This window comes from Carcharhinus amblyrhynchos, chromosome 11, assembly GCF_965287045.1.
Source record: "Carcharhinus amblyrhynchos chromosome 11, sCarAmb.v2.hapA, whole genome shotgun sequence".
Taxonomy (NCBI): Eukaryota; Metazoa; Chordata; class Chondrichthyes; order Carcharhiniformes; family Carcharhinidae; genus Carcharhinus; species Carcharhinus amblyrhynchos.
In genome coordinates, this window is record NC_137334.1 from 47,702,053 (window position 1) to 47,720,403 (window position 18,351).

The following is an 18,351-nucleotide window of genomic DNA, read 5'->3' on the forward strand; positions in this document are numbered from 1 at the left end:
CCTCAACCATGACTGGTCAGGAAGGCGAATGGGATGCTGGCCTTCATAGCGAAGGAGATTGAATATAAAAGTAGGGAGGTCTTGCTGCAGCTGTATAGGGCATTGGTGAGGCCGCAGCTGGAGTACTGTGTGCAGTTTTGGGCGCCGCACCTGCGCAAAGATATTTTGGCCTTGGAGGGAGTGCAGAGGAGGTTTACTAGGCTGATACCGGAGTTGAGGGGGTTGAGCTATGAGGAGAGGCTGAATAAACTAGGCTTGTACTCATTGGAGTTTAGAAGAATGAGGGGAGATCTCATTGAGACGTATAAGATGATGAATGGGATGGATAGGATAGAGGTGGAGAGACTCTTCCCGCTCAAAAAAGACAGTAGGACTAGGGGGCACAGCCTCAAGATAAAGGGGGGACGTTTTAGAACGGAGTTGAGGAGGAACTTCTTCACTCAAAGGGTGGCGAATCTCTGGAATTCTCTACCCGTTGAAGTGGTGGAGGCTGCCTCGCTAAATATTTTCAAGAAGCGGGTTGATGGGTTTTTGATAAGAGAGGGGATTAAGGGTTATGGGGAGAGGGCGGGAAAGTGGAACTGAGCCACGACAGATCAGCCATGATCTTATTGAATGGCGGGGCAGGCTCGAAGGGCCAGATGGCCTACTCCTGCTCCTATTTCTTATGTTCTTATGACTATCCAACGTGCAGTCCTTGGTGCTACTGCAACCTTTACTTGCCAGTTCCCTGTCTGACTGGGGTGTCGTACCTGTCAGTGCAGCTGGCCTTCAACAGAAGATGATACACTTGAGTTAAAACTCTGCAGCATGTGTGAGCTCCCCATAATTCACTGACCCATCAACTCCCGATGGGTCAGGTTAGTAAAAATCCCCCCATATCTCAAAATATACTTTATTGACCATAAAACACTATGCAATATGTGAAAAGTGCTATATAAATGAAAGGTTCTATCTTTGCTTTCAATCAAGAAATGTATTGTTATGTATTTGAGTTAGTGACTTCAGTGGGCAAAACTGAACTGTTTTACAAATAAAAGCAAAATACTGCAGATTCTGGAAATCTGAAATCGAAACAGAAAATGCTGGATAAAATCAGCAAGTCTGGCAGCACCTGTGGAATGTGAAACTGAGCTAACTTTTCAAGTCCATATGACTCTTCTACAGGATTGATGAGGGATAGAAATGTAATTAATTATGTATTTAGAGAGAGGGTTGGAGTCGAATAGAAGATCAGGGATAGGTTGGAGCCAGGAGACGTTGACAAAGATGTCGTGGATACAAGACAAAAGAGAGTGTTAATGGTGGCATGAGAGGTAAGATAGCAGAATGTGTTAATAGGAGAACAAAAGTTAATAAGAAAACAAAGCTCCCCCACAGGGATCAGTGCTTGGGCTCCAGCTATTCACAAAAATACATCAATGATTTAGATGAGGGAACTAAATATAATATTTCCAAGATTGCTTAGCACAAAACATGGTGGGAAAGTGAGAAGTGAGGAGGATTTTAACAATCTTCAATAAATTTTGAAAAAAAAATACAACTTTAACTTACAAGAAGATAGAAACATAGAAAATAGGAGCAAGAGTAGGCCATTCAGTCCTTTGAGCCTCCTTTGCCATTATTCAAAATGATTTAGACAAATTGAGTGAGTGGGCAAATACATGGCAGATGCAGTATAATGTGAATAAACGTGAAGTTATCTACTTTGGACTGAGAAACAGAATGGCAGAGTATTATTTTAATGCTGATAGACTGGGAAATGTTCACATACGAAGTTGTCCTGTTACACCAGTCAGTGAAAGCAACCTTGCAAGTGCAGCTGCAGTTAGGAAGGCAAATGATATGCTGGCCTTCATTGCAAGACTTGAGTACAGGAGCAAGGATGTCTTACTGCAGCCGTACAGGACCTTGGAGAGACCACACCTGGAGTATTGTGTGCAGTATTGGGCCAAAATTCTCCAGCCATTCTCTCCCTGCTGCCACTGCCAGTGAGGATGGAGAATTTGCCAAATCTCTATTCACTGCAATGGGACAGGAGAACCCTGGCTGCAAGCAAGGTCCAAAAATTCAGCCCCCATCTCTTTATCTAAGAAAGGAAACACTTGCCATTGAGGGAACGCACTGAAGATTCACCAAACTGCTGGCAGGATTGTGGTATGAGGAGAAATCGGGTTGACTGAGCCTATATTCGCTGGAATTTGGAAAAATTAGAAGGAATCAAATTGAAACGTATAAGATTCTAATGGGGCTGAATAGACTAGATGCATGGATGTTGTTTCTTTTGGCTGCGATCGTCTAGAACAAGGAGTGACAATCTCAGAATACAGAGTAGGTCAGTTAGGACTGAGATGAGACATACTTGTTCACTCACAGAGAGGCGAGTTTGAGGAATTTTCTACCAACAGGAAGTTGTGACGGGCAAGCCAGTGAATATATTTAAGAAGGAAATAGGTAGATTTTGATACTTTAAAGGTGTTAAGCGGTACGGAGAGAGTGTGAGAGCATGGTATTGAGTAGAGGATCAACCATAATCATATTGAATGGTGAAGCAGGTTCAAAGGCCGAATGATCTACTCCTGCTCCTATTTTCTATGTTCCTATCTTCAGGAAAGTTAAAGTTGTATATTTTTTTCAAAATATATTCTTTGATGATTCAGCAATTTTACTTGAACTCTAGTTTTTCCATACTATAGACACCGTGCATTTTAGTTTCCATATTCTGTTCAAGATATCTGACAATGAAAAGATGATTGAACAGATTTTCTTATTCCTAAGTCTATTGAATCACAAATATGCAGCATAGATGTGAATTTGGTGGGGAACAGTGCAAACGTGGACAGCAAATCAGGCCGAAGGACCAGGTGACATGCTTCTCCCATTTGAATTTCCTCATTTGTTCTGCTTAGGGACAAGGGATTCTGTCCTAATAGTTCAGTAGAAATTATAAATGGAGACCTGCAAGAGTCTATTGAGAGACAAGTTCAAGTTAATGAAGTAGATACATGCATTATATATTTCTACTGATGCTGTATTGGATTTTCTCAATTTCCTTCCTGTTGTAAATTCATTGGAAATCTATTTGATTAGTTCATTTATGCTGTATGAAACTGGATTAGCATACTGATAGTTCCAATTTCTGAAGAGCTGGAGACGTTGTGAAAATTCTACCCAAGTAACTATGTGTATCTTAATCATAATGCAACTTAAAGTGGTCAGGTTGGGCCAAGCTGACTTCTGCAATGCCAAAAGTAGAAAGTTTCAAATTGTAAAGAAATTGTCGTTCATGGAAACTGCCATCTATCCTTTTGTGAGAAAATACTGTTTCAAAGGTCTTGAGTAATCATGACACAAGCATCTTATAAGGAAATTCAGCTTATTTGACAATTACATCTTGGTTATTACTAACTAGATGCTTTTTTGTAAGACTGTTTGGAAATAATGGGCCTGGTTCTCCCCAAAAAATCCTAAATACTGAATTGGCAAGAAAAATTGTGTAATTTACAATTGTTTTTTCAGTGGGAGTTCAGACTCGAATGTCCCACACTCCGTGCAATGCAGGGGTCACAATCGTGAATATCATTAAAAGCTCGGGAGGGGTGGAGCTTATTCACGCCAGAGTCTGACAGTTCTGGAACCTAGCGTATGCGGATTCGAACGCAGTTTGCCGGACAGCCCGGGATGCCTGCAGCGCTGCCTCTCCAGCACCCTGCCCATAGCTCGATCGCGGCCCCCACAAGCATTCCTAGGCCAGCCCATTCTGGAGTGCCCCAATCTCCAGAAGCCCCCACCCCTCCATGGGAGGCAGCCCACCCCGACTGCTGGCCTCCCTCTAACCCAACCAATCCTATCTGCAGAGTGGCAGCAGGATCCCCCACCCACACCGATTGCTGTACCCCCTTGACTCTGCCCCTAGCTCCCGCTCCCTCGGCACTGCCTTATGCCTGGTGGGCAGTGCTAATGTGCCTCTGGGCATGGGCACTTTGCCCCTTGGTCAATGCTAGGGGTACAGGCTGGCACTGCCAGTGTGTCCATGATTGACCCCCTTCACTCTGGTGGGGTCTCCCGCTAGTTCTGCACAAGTGGGGAGCTACTCTAAACCCCAGTGGAGTGAAATACTCTAGATGGGGTGGAGATGCTATTGGGCCTAGAGAATTCTGTGCCAGACCTGATGATGACATTTAAATAAGATTGAAAATAGCTCGGTGGTGAAGGGGGAGGACCCACGGGCCCTGCACGGCAATTGGTTGAGAAGGAGCAGGACAATTCTTGGCTGGCAATGGGGTAGGAATGTTGTAGAACCTACTGGAGACCAGCGATTATGGTGGGGGGGTTTCTGTCAGGAAAGCCACGGCTGGCGGAGTGGGGAGGAGGCAGGGCACAAGAGCTGACCTCCCTATTGGGAGACTGGTGCATGCGCAGTGGCCCGCTCAGCATGCTAATGCCAACCTCTCGGGTGGGATTAGGCCCCCCACTCCAACAGTGTGTGAATCCCCCACTCCGTGAAGCACAGAGTGCCAGAAATTCATCCGATGAAGTTCGCCCAAATAACGGGCAGGAAAATCTCCTGTTTTTCCACCCATTGGGCGCAGTTATTTTTGGAAAATTACCCTGACAGAATTTAATTAGTTGACCCTTTTTAACTAGTAGCTATCCTTTATTAAACTATCAGAAGTTGGTTGAAGTATAAATAGATCATTAAAGCATGCTGTAATACAATGCATTAACAAAGGTCACAATCAAGGTAGCCCAGATTTGGACCTTCATGTTGATAATTAGAAATGTGACATTAAAGGTTTTCTGTCCCTTGCAGCTATCTTTTGTCCTGGTTTTGTTCATTCCTAATTTTTTACGATACTGATTTAAACTGAAGCATATCAACAGTAGTTTAGTGCACAGGATTAATGTAATTTTCAGGTGTCATTTGAGTTAACTCAAATCAGCTTGATTTTTGTATGGACTTTGCTCTCTGTATGTTTTGGCCCATAATTCCCTAGTAAAATGTGTTTGAAATAGCCAGTTAATATAAATTTGTGTGTTGAATTAAAGTCTTAGATTTCATTTTTGCGTATTATTAGTAAATAATGCAAAGTTGTTTTCAAATAACATTCTTACATCTTTGGGTCATAGCCAACAAATTAAAATGCAACCTGAGTACTAAAACTATATTGTGGTCATCTAAATTTCTGTTTGTGTATATTTTTAAAGATGTATTGTCACTTCTCCCATTAAAGTATATTGGAATGATTGTATATAAATTATTTTTCCTTATTTTTTGCTGTTTTCCTTTGCCTCCATGAGGATATTGAATTTAAGTTTTTGATAGATATGTTTTTTTCTAACAATGGTTACTTGAGAATACCTCATCAACGGTAACCAATCTGTTATGAACACTAAACACCAGTGTCAGCTGAGTCCAGTTCTGTCAGGAATGGCAAATCACACCTTTTGTGACCTGAGGTCTTCCTTTCTGAAGACTAGAAGAAGGGTGAGACAAGAATGTGTGCAAAAATGTAATCTTTTAGAAGTTTTCTTAGACTAAAGATTAATACCTTTCCTTCATCTGGAATTGGGGAGTTTGATCGTATAGTGAACAACTTTTGAGTTCCTTTCTGCATTTTGCTGACCAGGAGATCATGAATGGTCAACTCCATGCTGCTGTCTGCGACTAGTAGACCACTTACAATATTAGACAACTCTGCCTCTGACAGCAAAACTCTTATAAAGTACATTTGTAGCTGGAGCAACCTAAAGAATATCTCCTTGACAGCATTATTCACCTTTTGCTTTTGTTTAAATAAATAAAAGCTCTAACACTATTGAACAGAATGGAGTACAACCAAGAGAAATTTACATTTTGTTTTTGAACAACTGCAGTTCTCTTTTGAATGAGCTTGTGGGTTCTGTTTCAATTGTGGTTTGGGGCAGAGAAGTCCAAATTCTAACTACATCTGTAAAGATTTTTCTGAGTTTCCCTTGATTTCTTTTTGTCAAGGTCATACATTCGTAACACTGTGTGTCCCTTGAAACATTTATTGTTATTTATCTTATACCCTTCAAAATTTTGAAAACATTTGTCCAGTTGCCAGCAATAAATATTAGTGGAGCTTTTGTGTGCAAGCCAGTTGATGAAAAAAGTCACAATTTTCTAATGTCATATGTCACTCAACGGCATATAAAATTCTAAATATGTTATATGCAACTGTTCTTTGTCAGGTTCACCTTACATACTTACAATTTGGGATGTGAAGTCAGGCAAGCTTCTATTTCTTAGAGATCTGACTTAGCTGAAAATAGGGTAGGGAGAGGCATGAATGTATGCTGTGTATCATTGCATCTCAGTTAGTATTTCTGTCAAAATGTGCATATCTTAAACCCCATTTGTATGAATATGCCTACCTTAGTGGACTCTTAATGCAGAGACTTTTCTTTCAGAATCCCCCGATAGTGATGTTGCCATGGATATAGGGTCATCTGAACAACAGGATGCAGAAACTGTATATGACTGTGTAATTTGTGGACAAAGTGGCCCATCAACAGAGGAACGACCAACTGGATTAGTGGTTCTGTTGCAGGCATCATCAGGTAACCAGTTTCACAAGTTGTACATTTTATTTTGCGCTTCTTGATCAATAGACTAAAGTTAAAGATTATTTCATGGAAGTATGGCATTTCTTATTGCTCTAATCTCAAGGGATAAATTGCTGTTACATTGAGCTTGTTAAACCAGAATGACACATGATTCCGAAAGAAAATCCAGCTGTGTTGCACAGAATGTTTTCTTCCCTGAAGCTGATTTCTGCTTAATACTCCCAAGGCATTGACTTGAAGGTCAGAGAACTATCAAAATGATTTTGAGTGGTGTGTCAAGTCTAATTTCTATAGACTTGAAAGGTTTTTTAAGAAGAATATTTAATCAGAATTTCTCAACGTTAATGACATCTTCAACAATGCCCATGCCTACAACCTCTTTAACCATTTTATAATATTGCGAAGAAATGCTAAAATTATACTAGCCCCTGTTATAGAAAGCCAATACTATATAACTATATAAATGGAATTTGGGTGTGAGGAAGCTAGTTTCCTGTGTTTACTTAGCTGAAAACAGCTTCCTCAATCTAATGGCAATTTGTTGACCCACATTTTTGAGGGCCATATATTTTATGGAGTGCAACTATCAGGAAAACCTAAGTTGGTGTCCATTATCCATATTTCTATAAATGGACTATACATCTACAGTATGAAAATCCCTTATGCAGATAATGTGCAGATAACTTTATTTATCTAGTTCCAAAGCTAAGAAAGATAAGCACCTGAAAAACTGAAAGAGTTGTTTGAGAACTTTTTTAGATATTTTCGCTGAATAGTTTCTAATAAAATCATCTGTTGTATTGTTTATTTTCTTGAATTTTATTTAGTAAACTGCACCTGACAATACTGCAACTTCAAGATATCCACAGTATTCCCATTCCATCCAATGCATTCACTGTGAGGAAGGGAAATTATGAGACTGTGCAGAGGGTATAGCTATGTAGCATTGATCATTTCTTTCCTCAATAACATATCTTGCAAATCATAAACAAAATAGTTCTTCCTCCAAATATCTTTACAATTATTTATCTCATTGCCGTATCTGGTTTCAATATGGTTTTATCAAAGTAATGTTGCTGCTCTTATCCTTATATTTTGGAAGTTGCAAGTATGATAGAAAGGATTGAATAGGATGTAGATAGATTCAGTGACTGGGTGCAAACCTGCAAATGTATGGAAGGGGTGAAGTCATGCATTTTGGTTGGAGGAATCAAAAGGTAGATTATTATCAGAATGGAGACAGACTGCAGGTGAATGAAGTACAGAGGAATCTAGCTGTTCTAGTGCATGAATCACAAAAAGCTAGCAGGCAGGTCCAACAAGTAGTTAATAAGACAAAACAGCGTTTTGGCCTTTATTGCAAAGGACTTGGGGTTTGAAAAAAGGGAGGTTTTGCTGCAATTGTATAGGGTGTTGGGGAGGCCTCACCTGGAATACTGCGTACAGTTTTGGTACCCTTATCTAAAAAAAAGGTATAGTAACGTTGGAGGCACCCAAAGGAGATGCCCCAGGTTAATTCCTGTTTGCCCTATCTAGTGAAACTGAATAGCTTGGGTTTGTATTCCTTGAAGTTTAGACGAGTGAGGGGTGATCTTATTCAAACATATAAGATCCTAAAGGGGCTCAACAAGGTAGTTGGTGAGATGTTTTCGTTCATGGGAGCGTCTCGATCAGGGGGACATAGCTACAAGATAAAGGGCCACTCATTTAATACTGAGATGTGTAGAAATTTCTTCTTGCGGAGGTGGTAAATCTCTGGAATTCTCTGCCCCAAAGAGTGGTGGAACTGGATCATTAGAAATATTCAAAGTGAAGGTGGATAAATATTTGATAGTTTGAGGAATAGAGGGCAATGAGGAAATGGCACAGAAAAGGAGTTGAGGCCAGTATAGATCAGCCATGATCATATTGAATGACAGACAGGTTTGAAGGGCGTGTTTCCATGTCTTATGTTTTTGTGTGATGTACTTACTGCATTTCTGGCATTTATACATGCCAGTATTGATTTATTAATTTATTGCAGTTCTTGGGCACCGTCGTAGAAGCACTGAACCAAAGAAATTGCCAACCAGTGATGAAGAGCAGATTTACCCTGAGGATACCTGTGGAACTGCACATGATGTTAGGATTACAGATTTGCAGCAATACTTCAAAGATGTAAGTGTCATATTTGTTGGACAAAAAGAAATCAGTGTTTCCTTTTTGTACTTAGAACATGAACACACAATGGCAGTTGCATTCAATTGGAATTACTATGTGAAGACAATAATAATATCTGGACTGGTTCCAGGGTGAAGTATAAGTCTTTTTTCATGCTTTCCCAAGCCCTCTTTGCGAAGGAAGGAAATGTTGAGGGAATGAGCCTTCTCTTGGCACGTCTCATTGTTGGTTTTGCATTATAGTATTGATATAGGTCTGACGCAAGATATTAGTACATTCCCCTTTTCCCAATCCCAGCTGTGACATGTTGTACGAGAGAGGATAAATAGGGACTGTATGTTGCTTTGTATTAGCATAACATTCTTTCACTGTTGGGTGAAAATCTTTTCCCTTTTGCTGTAATGTTCCAGCTGTGGTAAGTTAAATAGGCATCAGCTGAGTTCGCATGGACTCAAGTTAGCTCCAAAACACTCTCTACAATTTAGCACCAACTGGCAGTTGCAGTGACAGATTACCAGAATAGTTGTTGAGCTAAATGGAAATGATAAACCAATGTACCTTAGGGGTTGGGATGGAGATGCTGTGTACATATTGGAGTGTGCTGTATATAGCTGGTGCTAAATCTCTCCCCCTTTCTTTTAATCTTGATGATTACAAACTTTGCCACTTCCATCCAAAACACATTAAAATTTAATAAATAGTCTGTATAGTTCATTAGAGAATGAGAATCAGTACAACATCTAATATTTGTAAAGTGCTTTTAATGTAATAAGATGTCCCAAGAGGCTTCACAGGAGCAGTATAAAACAAAATTTGACACTCAGCCACTGCTATTAGGTTAGAGAAGTAAAACCTTTGTCAAAGAAGTAGGTTCTAAAGATTATCTTAAAGCAGAAAACAAAGTAGAGGACCTAATAGGTGGAAGTTCCAGAGCTAAGGCCTAGGCACCGGAAAAAATGGCGAATACAATCGGTGAAGCTGAAGAGACCAAAATTAGATGAGCACTGACCGCTTGGAGTGTTAAAGGGCTCGAGGAAATTACAGAGGAATGGGTCAGACCATGGAGAGGTTTGAAGACAAGGCTGAGAAGTTTCTTAACCTGTTTGTTCTAAGAGCATAGGATGGTAGGTGAATGGGACTTGGTGTAAATTTAGGCATGGGCAACAGAGTTTTGGATGACCTCAAGTTTTATGGAGGATAGAATGTGAGAGTCTAGTCAGGAGTTTATTGGAATAATCAAGTCTAAAGGTAACCAAACGATGAATGAGGGTTTCAACAGCTGATGAGCTAATGATGTTATAGAGGTGGAAAAAGACAGTCTCAGAGATGGAAAGCTTAGTTTGGGGTACAATTTGACACCCAGGTTGAGAATAGGCTGGATTAATCCCAGACTGCTGTCATAGGGTAGGATGGATTTGGTAGTTGGGGAATGGAGATTGGAGTGTGAACTGAAGATAAAGGTGTCAGTCTTCCCAATATTTAATGGAATAATTAAAGAATGATTTCTCATGTGTAATCTTCCAATAACCAGTGCAACATTTTCTGTGGTGAATTTATTTTTCTCTAATTGCAAGCTGTGATTGAAAAGTGAATATCTATATATTTCTGAAATATCATTTAAAAAACATGACTACAAGCCAAAAATGTGCAGGTTAGCTGGATTGGCTATGCTAAATTGTCCCTTAGTGTCCGAAGATGTGCAAATCAGAGGGATTAGCGGGGTAGATATGTGGGATTACAGGGCTGGGAGAATGGGATAGGTGAGCCTGGGTAAGACGCGATGGACTGAATGGTCTCCTCTGCACTGCAGAGATTCTATTGTTCTATGAAAAGACCTTTCAATTTAAAAAAAGCAAGTGGAGGAATAAAGTGTTTGACTTCTGCAATCGGAACCTCATTGCTCTATAACAATTGACAATCTAAGGCGTTATTTCCCAAAAGAGTGCATATACATTTGTGAACAGTTGATTGGTACTAATTAATTCATTGGGGGATTATAAAAGGTGTTTTGTTCAAAGAAGATGCATAGAATGGTCTGTAGATGGCAGCAATGTAACAAATTTTTCTGTTGCATTTGATTGGATCTTTTTTATACATGTGATTATAAATATTTCATTAATTTGATGAATTCCAGAAATAAGTAGATCCATACAAAGTGCATATAAGCTAGAAATGAAAATTTTACAATTTCCTTCTTCAATCTTCTTGACTTTAGTATGGTCTCATCTGGCATCCATTATCGGGATAGCTTGATTCCTTTGCGTCCATATTCCTTTTTTTTGTTTCTGTCAAGGTGTAGGATACAACCAGTCTTTATTTACAATTTTTCTTTATTTAGAGTTCTTGCCTACAGTCCATCTCAATAGGTTGGGAAGGTGGTGTGTATGTTCAGACCTGTGGACACACATTACATATTGACTGTCACAAGTCTTACATGGAATCATTGAGGGTGAGTTAATAACTGAGCTGCTTTCATTGAAGTTTGATGAATGGTGTTTCTGCAATTTAAAAATGGTTCTTTTAAATAATACAAAATTCAGACTATCGCTCAAAGTTATATTTTCCCATTTTCTTCAGACAAAACCTTTTGATGAATGATATTTCTGGAGCTGTATTGGTGAAGTGCTTGGGAGCATCTTTTTCACTGGAATTTAGCTTTTTAATGGCACCTTGGAAAGAACAAAAGCCTCCAAGAAATGCACACTTCTAACAGAACAATCATCCAGTGGGTGAAACTTATCCAAAAGATAAATCTCTTCATTAAACAAACCAAATTATCCAACATACTGATATCTTGGCCAGACATTTTTCTCCTGTCACAAAGAGCTTGTTTCAGCCACACCATTATTTGTGTTTCTCAGCAATAACTGAAGTCTTTGCTTTTTGTCCTTACACATCTAGAAAGATTGTTACTGTCTGTTTTGAACCCATAATTTACCAGATAATCTAATGTTTTAGCTGTTGTCGATGCAGAAATTCTGTGAAGCATTTTGAAATTCTCTTCTCTGCGAAATTGTGTTTTTTCAAGTCAGAAGCTAGGACTATAGTTGTGATATTATAAATTTTCTAAATAACAAGGATTCATGGTGAGATATTCAGTCTAATAAGTGCAGCATTTTTCTTTATAACAGGAAATCTGGTGCTTGTTAGAAACTGGTTTACAGACGTCCTCAGAAATAGGAAGATATTCATTTGAGAGCTTTAAAAGTCACTTTGCAGTTGCCCCTTAACGGTATCAGAGAAACTAGGAATGAACAATCAAAATTATCTTGCCAGTGTTCTGTCATCTCAAGGCCAGAAACTAAGGGCACAAACTTAAGAGTTCAAATTACTGAATGAGCAAGAAAATGGGAGAATTTCAGACCTACATTTTGGGCAAATTTGAAAAATTTCTGTCACTTTTTTAGACAGAAGTGCGATTCTCACGCAGTTTGCCCCCCATCATCCGCTGTAGTGTAACATACCCATGGCAACACAGGTTGCCAGCTTCAGGACGCTCCCCATGAGCCTCCTTTTACGACACCTTTCGCAGCAGCGCTCTTCTCCTCCCCATGCCAATCTCTCCCCCACCCGATCAGCCCCCCTTGCATACACACCCCGCTGATCACCTCGATCTGCAGCGCTCCCTTCTCGCCTCTCCCACTGCAGAACTCCCTCCTGCAGAGCTCCCCCCACCCCTGCAGAGCTACCCCACGCCCTTGGCACTGCCCTGCCACAGTTATTTATTAACAAGTATGTCTTCTTGGTTATAAAGGTTGAAAAGGAACTATTTGACATCAGATTAACAGTGAACAATTTTCTGTCATTACTTAGAATTCAGTGATAATCTTAATATAAAAATATGTTGATGTGACTTTCTTTCAGAATGACCAGGTGCTGCAGAGTTTCTCAGTGGATAAAGGAGAGTTTACATGCCCCCTCTGCAGACAATTCGCCAACAGTGTTCTTCCTTGTTATCCTGAGAAGAGTGAGGAAAAGAGTATTTGGTCACCTTATTGCAACAAGAACCTGATGACTCTCATCAAAGAAGTGGAAGAACAACAGGAACAGTTGGGAATGTTCCCAGTAAGCATTAGTGTAAGACTGAAAAATCTTTTTTGTAATTTGATTTTGGGTTTCTAATGAAGTCATCTCTTCAAATGCTGATACTGGAAATCGAAACTAAAAACAGAAAATTCTGGAACACTAACAATTCTGTTAGTGTCTGAGGAGAGAACAGATTAATTAATGTTTTAGGTATCGATCCTTCAGCCACCCAAGAAATGTTAAGTTAGCTATTCTCTGCACAGAGACTGGCTGATATGCTGATTTATCCCATTATCTACTACTAGCATAGGAAGCCTAAAAGATAACATATGGAATTAATAACAGTAAATATCGTCTACTGGAGGCTGAGATGGGTGAAATTATAATGGGGAATAAGGACAGTGGCAGTCTTGTTAACGCACACTTTCTATTTGGAGAAGATATATGAAGCACTCCAGAAATAAGGGGGAATCAGTTGTCTGGTAAGAAACTAAAATCAGTTTGAGTAAAATAAAATGGCGAAATTGCAGGAACTAGGGCAACAGATTCTCTGAACCTAATGACCATGTCCTAACTTTTTAAAAGGGGGTCTGCAGAGTTGGTGGATGCACTAGTTTTGATATTCCATAAATCTTTAGATTCTAGAACAGTTCCCAAGGATTGTAAGACAACAAACATAACCCTGCTGGCATGAGCAGCGTGGTAGCACAGTGGTTAGTACTGCTGCTTCACAACACGTGAGACCCTGATCGATTCCAGGCTTGGGTCACTTTCTGTGTGGAGTTTGTGCATTCTCCCCTTGTCTGCATGGGTTTCCTCCCACAGTCCAAAGATGCGCAGGTTAGGTGCATTGGCCATGCTAAATTCTCCCTCAGAACAAGCCTGTTTGTGACACTAATAAATCAACAACAACTCAACTGCTGTTCAACAAATAAAGAAGGAAACACAGAGCTACGGAACAATTAACCTAATATCAAAAATAGTCAAAATTCTAGGATCAGTGATCTAGTCACTTATAATTATGATTTTCTAGGTGTTTCTATAATTAGGCTGATTCAACACTGATGCACGAAAAGGAAATTGTGTTTGACAACTGAGTTTTTTGAGGCCATAACTATTAGGGTGGATAAGAAGGAAATGTTGGAAATAGTGTATTTGAATTTTCATAGAGTATTCAATAAGGTGGCACACAGAAGATTATTATGAAAAATTGGGATTTATAAGATTGGGTTTGAGATTGAGTTAACATATTCGCAATAGAGCTTTGGATGGCCTCACGTTTACAGCAGGTGGTGGGGTAGGGGTGCTTCTCAATATTTAATTGGAGAAATTTTCTGTTCATCAATACTGGATGTCAGATAAGCAGGAGGATAATTTAGCAATAATGGAAGTGCTAAGAGAATTATGTGTCTATTGTACTCCACTTCCAATTTAGGTTATTACGGTCAGCTCTTGATGTGCTACTTGAACTTTTGCCTTCATTACCCAGAAGCAAGAGTGACACTAACTGTGACCTCCACAGAGACGGATAAAGTCAAAAGAGAAATCCAAACTTCCAGTTATTAGCTGAAAGAACGACATGTCAAGATCTTGTGCTTTTAAAAAATATCTTTTACTGTATCAAATGACTACAAAGTACTTTTTGCATAGGCAGCTTATACTTTAAACAATAGAAATAAACACTTGCTTATCAATCTCCCCAGAATTTTAAGAATTCTGGAATCCTGGCAAGAATTGCTGGCAAGCAATTCAGAGTTGCTGCCAGCTTCCAGTGGGTAGCTTCGTTTCTACTTTCACAACTGAGTAACTCCGAACACAGAACTAACTCTCACTGTGAGTTTACATTATAGATTTCTTCCTCCAGCTCCAAGCTAGACAAATCTTCTAGCAACATTAAGCTCCCCACAAACATGCCTTTAGACTGTGTGCAAGCTCCAACCACATTCCGAATGTTGAATGATAGTGCCTGCATTTTATTTGTGTAAGGTGCTGTTAATATCTTTTTCTTTCTCTCTGCCCTTTTGTTGGCTCCAGACCACACAAAATAAACCTGCAACACAGCAGTCTTTCTGTAACATTCATGAATTTTTAGGGAAGTCTCCTAACCTGACCTTAAAATAGCTTCCTCTTCCCTCTCCTCATACCAACGTGAAACACGTTTGGCTTTGTGCCTAAGTAAAAAATGCGAATCAGTTATTTCTGATACCAACTCTCCTTTCATTTTATAAGGGGATAGTTTACAATGCAATTATTTACTACTTAATAGCTACAATACCTTTTCTGAGACTTGGTATACTTAGGGTCTATTCATGCTATACTCTGTACCTATTGGCATTGTCTGCAAGCATAAATACTTTGCAACTCTCTCTCAATAAAACAGTCTGCGATTCTTTTAATCTCTAACAAGTGAAAAGCATTATTTCTTGCGTGCTATACAGACAAAGCACACCAGTCATAGAGTAAGGCAGAAGGAAAGAGGGTGCAGAATGAATGTTACAGTCAGAGCTAGGGTGCAGGGAAAGACTGCCCAAGCTTACAGTAAGTCAGATTCAAGAACAGGTCACATGATCCCTATTATCCACCCTATCTTTGAAGCTGCATATGAAGATAGGGTTATCTTATAAACCAAAAGATATAATAAAAAATATTATCTTTAAATGTCGCAATTGTAGCAACTGAGCCAAGTGAACACAGATGGAATGTTCAACTACAAGACTGTTAGATAAATTGCTGTTTTAGCATTATATCTATCAATATACAATATACAGTTTCTGCAAATAAAACTTTAACATGCTATCATACATTTCCTATCAAACTTTTTCCATCACTCTTTGATTAAACCTCTATTATTTTAAAGCAATGCATCATGGACTAGATCTATTTATTGGCTTTGCTGATGGGACTAAATTAAGATGTGTGTTATGTAGATGGGAGCAGGAAGTTGCGAAGGAACATAAATAGGAGGAAAGTTACATAAATGACTAAAAGCTCAATCACAGGAGTCATGCATGAGCGCAAAAAACATACAATTGTCAAAGAGTACAGTGCAGAAAGAGGCTATTTTTCCTATCAAATCAATGTCAGCTTGTTCAAAAAGCAAACCAGCGAGTTACATTCCCATTCTCTTTCCATGTATTCCTACAATTTTTTCTCCTTCAAATATTTATCCCGTTCCATTTTGAAAGCTAATTCCACCATCCTATCAGGTAGTACTTTACAAATCCTAACCACCCATTATGTAAAGGAAAGTTTTACTCATCGCTTGTTTCTTTTGCCAAACACTTTAAATCTGTATCCTCTTTTTGGCTATTGGAAAACCCTTTTTATTTACTGTATCTAAACCTTTAATGATTTTAAACATGTTTTGGCTTCTGTGTTCTAAGGAGCACAATTATAACTTCTGCAGTCTATCCAGTAATTGTAATCCCTATTCCTATTCTTATAAATTGCTTCTATACTCACTCCAAAGGTTTTGCATCCTTCCTAATGTGTGGTGCCCAAAATTGGACGCAGTACCCCATTTGGGGCAAAACCTTTATACCCGTTAGGTTATGCTCATGGGAAGGGGATTCTATATTTCTGATCCAGGAATTTCTCTTCTTGAAGGATGCACCGGATTGATTGTCCTAGTTTGGAGTTGATATGTGGGGAGACGATGTAATCATGGTAACCATGTTGATATAATAAGTGCTCATTGGGGAATGTTCATGATCCTCAGTAATGATCTCATTTCAGTTTTAGGGTGAGGTGCACTTTGATTTATGCTTTGTTCTCTTAGCCTGGAATTCATGCTCAATACTTGCGATTTGTTGATGCTACTTGGAAGCACTGTTCAGTTGGGGATTTGAGGGGAAGGGTCATCAAGATCAGATGTTGCAAATTAAACGCAAAGAATTTGTAGGAACTGCTCACTAATTAATGTTCAGTGGAGGAAAGTTGTTTGTTTTGGCAAACCTTGGGATGGGAATGTTCTTTGCCTCCAGGAGGAGCAAATCAACTACACAGCAGCAGAAATCACAATTCTTCAGGTTACAGGTGAAATTTGTGATTCAATTGTACTTCAGTCCCAGAACTATTTTTATAGACAAATTTTGTAAGCTACCAATGAGCAAGCCTGTTCACCTCATTTTTCATACAATGTGGCTGACAAAATTGCTTTGGCAGCATTTCATTTCCCTTTCCTGAAGTCTGATACTTTGATGTGCATTGCATCAATGAACATCACTGGCTTAGTATTCCCTGCAGGGAAAGGAATTATAGTTTTCTTCAAACCCTATTTTTGTACTAGAAATGTTATTTATGCTTCCTTGCTATCAAGTGAACCTAGCTTTCTGTCCCATCTACAACCGCACTGAAGAAGCTCAACAGCATCCAAAATAAAGCAGTCCGCCTCATTGACACTCCTTCCACAAACATTAATTTCCTTTACCACCGATGCACATTGGCAGCAATCTACAAGGTGTATTGCAGGAAATCACCAAGACTCCTTTGACAGCATCTTCCAAACCCACAACTGCTACCACGTAAAAGGATAAGGGTATTGGACACATGGAAACACAACCACCTGGACATTCCCGTCCAGCCACCATCCTGATTTGGAAATATATTGCCATTCCTTCGCTGTCACTAGGTCACAATCCAGGAATTCCCTCCTTAGCGACACTGTGGGTATACACCTACACCACATGAACTGCAGTGGTTCAAGAAAGCATCTTCTCAAGGGCAGTTAGGAATGGGTAATGAAAGCTGGCCTTGCTAGCGACACCCACACCCCTTTAAAAAAATAATTTTTTAAAGATCTCTAATGATCCCTGAGGAAATGTTTGCTCCATTGCCTTTTTGTGGACAAATGTACGAATCACCCTAAGATTGAACAGAAAACTGTTTTGATTAGTTGTTTGACAGTCACATAACATGATGTTGGCTGCTACATAAATCACCTTGTCACTTAGAATTATTCTGACAATGATGCCCATTGGTGCAATGCCACTAGAATAGTGCAGTTCAGTGTTTTAATAATTTTTTAACTTTTAGTTTTTAATAAATATCCCAAACATCGCTAGAGCGATGTTGTCTCAATCAGATATTGCATTTTAGAAGTCTCAGAAGGGCACTGTATATTTCAGTTTATCCTGTATCTATTAATTTAAATCTTCTGTTATTTTTCCTAATTTTTGGTACTAATGATGAGAAAGTGCTGATTTCATCAAATGTTTGATCATTCATGACTTCAAATCAATATTAACCAAAATAGTCGGCAGTTCATGTCTGAAATTTCTGCAAGCTGCCGCAAATATGTTGATGTTTCTATAATTTTAATACATCTAGTAACTTCCAGTGCAGTTACAATGTTGTCATGTTCCTATTCTCATTTGGAACAAATCATTCATGACTTCTCCTTGTTATTTATCAGGTTAGAAGGTGTGGATTTTATAGTTTTTTTGCCAGATTACACTAGCTAGTTTTCAACAATGCTGCAATGCCTTGCAAAATCTCCACTTGCACTTCAAAAGTTTTGAAAGTTCTGCTAGACATTTTTATTAGCAGGATTTGCTGTGCAAGGTATGCAATTTG

At 39.2% G+C, this 18,351-nt stretch overlaps 1 protein-coding gene across 4 annotated transcripts in view; it reads left to right on the forward strand.

Moving 5' to 3' along the window:
* Positions 1-18,351, forward strand: part of ubr3 (ubiquitin protein ligase E3 component n-recognin 3) — a 333,307-nt gene that overhangs the window by 184,350 nt on the left and 130,606 nt on the right. For 2 of the 4 annotated variants that reach the window (XM_080199025.1, XM_080199027.1), the window contains 4 exons: positions 6,436-6,585; positions 8,615-8,748; positions 11,090-11,200; positions 12,616-12,828. In XM_080199025.1, the coding sequence (XP_080055151.1) occupies positions 6,436-6,585; positions 8,615-8,748; positions 11,090-11,200; positions 12,616-12,828 (608 nt within the window). The remainder of the gene's footprint in view (positions 1-6,435; positions 6,586-8,614; positions 8,749-11,089; positions 11,201-12,615; positions 12,829-18,351) is intronic. The other 2 variants (XM_080199026.1, XM_080199028.1) reach the window with 1 other exon arrangement.